The sequence below is a fragment of the Colobus angolensis genome, unplaced genomic scaffold (genome assembly GCF_000951035.1).
Source record: "Colobus angolensis palliatus isolate OR3802 unplaced genomic scaffold, Cang.pa_1.0 Scaffold21, whole genome shotgun sequence".
NCBI lineage: Eukaryota > Metazoa > Chordata > Mammalia > Primates > Cercopithecidae > Colobus > Colobus angolensis.
The window spans coordinates 6,712,380-6,716,068 of NW_012115266.1; the positions used below are offsets into that span (position 1 = coordinate 6,712,380).

General features: G+C 54.5%; 1 protein-coding gene across 1 annotated transcript in view; it reads right to left on the bottom strand.

Moving 5' to 3' along the window:
* The window catches only part of RARRES3 (retinoic acid receptor responder (tazarotene induced) 3), an 8,605-nt gene extending 5,282 nt beyond the window's left edge, over positions 1-3,323 (bottom strand). The window contains exons 1-2 of the mRNA XM_011942637.1: positions 3,239-3,323; positions 463-571 (exon numbers count right to left, since the gene is read on the bottom strand). Coding sequence (XP_011798027.1) covers positions 463-571; positions 3,239-3,247 — 118 coding nt within the window. The 5' untranslated portion in view covers positions 3,248-3,323. The remainder of the gene's footprint in view (positions 1-462; positions 572-3,238) is intronic.
* Positions 3,324-3,689: the final 366 nt, after the last annotated feature.

The following is a 3,689-nucleotide window of genomic DNA, read 5'->3' on the forward strand; positions in this document are numbered from 1 at the left end:
GGACATATGTGTGTACAATCTCATCAGGCATCCTTGAAGAAGAATGTGTCTCCTAACCCAAGTTTCCCTTTCTTAACAGTCTTTCAGTGGCTCTCATTATCTTATTGTTATTATTTTAATTTTTCGAGATGGAGTTTTGCTCTTGTTGCCCAGGCTAGAGTGTAATGGCACGATCTCGGCTCACTGCCACCTCCGCCTCCCAGGATCAACTGATTCTCCTGCCTCAGCCTTCTGAGTAGCTGGGATTAGAGGCATGTGCCACCACGCCCGGCTAATTTTGTATTTTTAGTAGAGATGGGCTTTCTCCATGTTGGTCAGGCTGGTCTCGAACTCCTGACCTCAGGCGATCAGCCCGCCTCAACCTCCCAAAGTGCTGGGATTACAGGCATGAGCCACTGCACCCGGCCCTCTCATCATCCTTTTAACAAATATTTTGAAAATTATATATTCATCAGTCCTTACCTGGAGGAGCCAGATGGATCACGTAGCCTTCTCCTATATACAGGGCCCAGTGCTCATAGCCAAGGCGGAAAATCTCAATCAGGTCTCCCGGTTTGAGCTCCTGCTGTGGCTGCAACAGAAAAGCCAGAGATGGAGTATACGGCCTTCTAGGCAAGAGACCCTGGCTGGGGGAGCTGCAGCTCATCCTGGAGACGCCTTGCTGATGTTCATCAGCTTCTAGCCCCCATGAGATCCCCAGTCCTGCTGTCACTTTTAGAGGCTCTCCTCAGTGGGGGCACTGGGGGCTGGAAGTCTGGAGAATTATCTTGTGGGATGGGAGAGAGAAGGACCGTCTGGGCGCGTGTGTGGCGCGTGTGTGCTGTGTGTGTGCATGCTGAGGATGCGGATGTATGTGCATGGGTGCATTGTACATGTGCCCCTCAGCAGGCCGACTCAAGAGCCTGCATGGACCAGCACCTTCACTGAGGCCAGGAGCAAGGCTGGGAAGGTGAGTCTTGAGCTCTCCACCCTCTGCAGACTGACCCTCAGTTCCTCATCACTCCTCCTTCCCTGTGCCTCTCCACGGCCCCAAGAGCTACCTCCTCCTCAGACCCTACCCCATCCAGCCTCAGGACACCTATCTCTTGGAGATGATGCCCTGGGAGACAGGAGCTCACAGCATCCTGCTGGGACCTGAGTGGGGTCTTATGCGCCCCCCAGCTCCCAGCAGTGAGGGAGCTCTGCACTCACAGAACAGGCCTCTGTGGGAACTTGTCCTACAATAACTGCACCCTCTCCACAGCCCCAGGGGAAGGCATGATCATCCCATGACACAGATGGGGAAACTGAGGATCAGAGAGGTGGAGAGGCTTGCCTGAGAACACTCAGCTGGAAGGAGGCCAAGCTGGGTCTTCCCTGCACACCCCTCATGCTGGTTCCTGTCTCGCCCACCTTATTCCCCTTCCTCACCTCCTTCCCACTTCTCCATGTCTTGCCCCAGGGCATAGCAGGCTCATCATCGAAGGTTTTTTCCATTTTTGCCCTCTCTATGCCTGTCCTCAGTGGGTGACAGCCTCCTTCTCCCTCATCCCAGGATGTCCCATCATAGACCTGGGGTCTGCTCTCCTTTGTCCTCTTCCTCACGCCAATATTCAGTCACTAAAACCAATCAGTGTGGACTCCAGAAGCTTCTCCTGGTTGGTGTCCTTGTCAATATCCCATCCACAGACTTGGTTCAGGCAGCCCCGTGTCTGCCTCTGTGACCCCCACAGCCCCCTGACCAGCCCCCGCCTCCTGTCCCTGCCACTCCGTATCCAACCCCTCAGAACCCATGGCGGCCTTCCCAAGGGCATATCTGGCCATGACCTTCCTTTGACCTCAGGGTCCAGGACACACCCTGTGGGCAGCTCCCAGGCCCTTCCTGACTGGCCCTTCCTCACCCTCCTCTCCCTCCCTGGGCTCTGCACCCTTGGGCCCACTGAGTGACATTCCAGCCCCTCACTACAGCCCTGGCTCTAGCCTCTGCTGCTCTGCACATCCGGGTCTCCCTGCCTCTGTCACTTCCCTGCAGCCACTCTTCCTCTTCCCCTCCCTCAAAACCCCTCACCTGAGAGGCTGCCCTGATGGTCCCAGCCTGGCTCAGCTGACCCGCCACCCCACTCCCAGGCCCTGGGTCCCTGGGGGCCTCTGCTGCCCCCTGCAGTGGTCAGGTTGAGCTGCAACTCCCTGTGCCTGCCTGTGCCCCTCTGGGCTGTGAGCTCCAGGCAGGCAGGATCCTGTGTGCTCCTCCCTCTCTCCCTCCCTCCCTCCCTGCACCTCCAGGATCCAGTGAAGGGCCTGGCATAGAATGGGGCAAAGGAAATAGACAAGGAAGAGGGAGGGGAAAGGAGCAGGGCCAGGACTCCTGCCCAGTTCCTCCTCTGTGCCTCAGGGCACCGCAGGACCCAGAGATGGTCTCCATGTGGGGAGAGAGAGGGGCTTTTAATGGTACTGCTGAATGTCTAAAACCACAGTCAAGGCACTGGCAGCCTCAGCTGGTGGCCGTGAAACATGAGCTTTGGCCTAAATAAGGAAATGGCTTCCTGTGAAAAGCCTGTTTGTGTTGTGGCGCAATAAAGGCTTTCCCCAGAATCAGGTGGTGCTGGTGGGTGGGCTGCCTTCCAGAATTTGCAGGACTCTTTCCTGGAATGGTTTTGTTTCTAGTAATAGCCTGAGCCCTGCTGTTCCTTTTCAGTTGCACACCACTAAGGTCAGCCTGCTCTCCCTAGAGCTTCTGCCAGTGGGTACATCTGGGCTGATAGGAGGAGAAATTTCAGTATTCAGAACACTGCTGAGATTAGAATGCACCTTATAAGGCCGGATGATGCCACAGAGGAACGAGGAGAGAGAAAGCATCATTTGGGATTGAGAAGGGACTAAGCCCCCGTCGCGGCAGAAGCAGATGATGTTGGGATTTGCTTGCTTCCCACAACCCAGAGTCCCCCACCTGCCCACACTCTGGCTTCTCCTCAGGCTGAGGTAGACTTGACATCCGGCACCCCACAACCCTCTACTACATGGGAGTCCTGGGCTCCCCGCACTGTGCCAGGTACACAGAGGAGGTGGATTCTGCCCAGAGGACTCCCTGTCCAGCCAGGCAGATGCACTTTTAAAAGACAAATACAGTTTTCCATGCCAGCCTTCTAAAGACGAGCTCTGGAGCTGTGTGCCCAAGGCCAGGAGCCCGGACTGAGGCCTTTCCTGGGGGGAGCTGCCCAACTGCTGCAGAGTCAGTAATGCAAAGTCCCGGGAAACTTACCGAAGCCATCTCCAAGCCCTCCAAGCCAAGGTGAGGTCTGGTGCTCCGCTGTTTGTGGATCAGCTTTTATGCTGAAGGACAGAATTTGTGGATCAGCTTTTATGCTGAAGGACAGAATTTCACTTTTACTTTCCTTTTGACACTGTTTCAACCTCATTCAAATACTAAATACTGTTTAAGAGAGACAACTGTTTAAAAGAGACAACTGTTTAAAAGGGAGCTATTTCTCTAGATGAAAGGACTAATCATTTCTTACACAAGTCATGGACTCATTGGTGCTTTAAAGCCACCTTGGGAGCAGCCAGAGTCGAAGGGGAGCCCTGAATTTCTGCTCCTGCTTGAGAAATAAAGGTATCTTCTTTTTTTTTTTTTTTGAGACAGTGTTTCGCTTTTGTCACCCAGGCTGGAGTGCAATGGTGCGAGATGGGCTCATTGCAACCTCTGCCTCCTG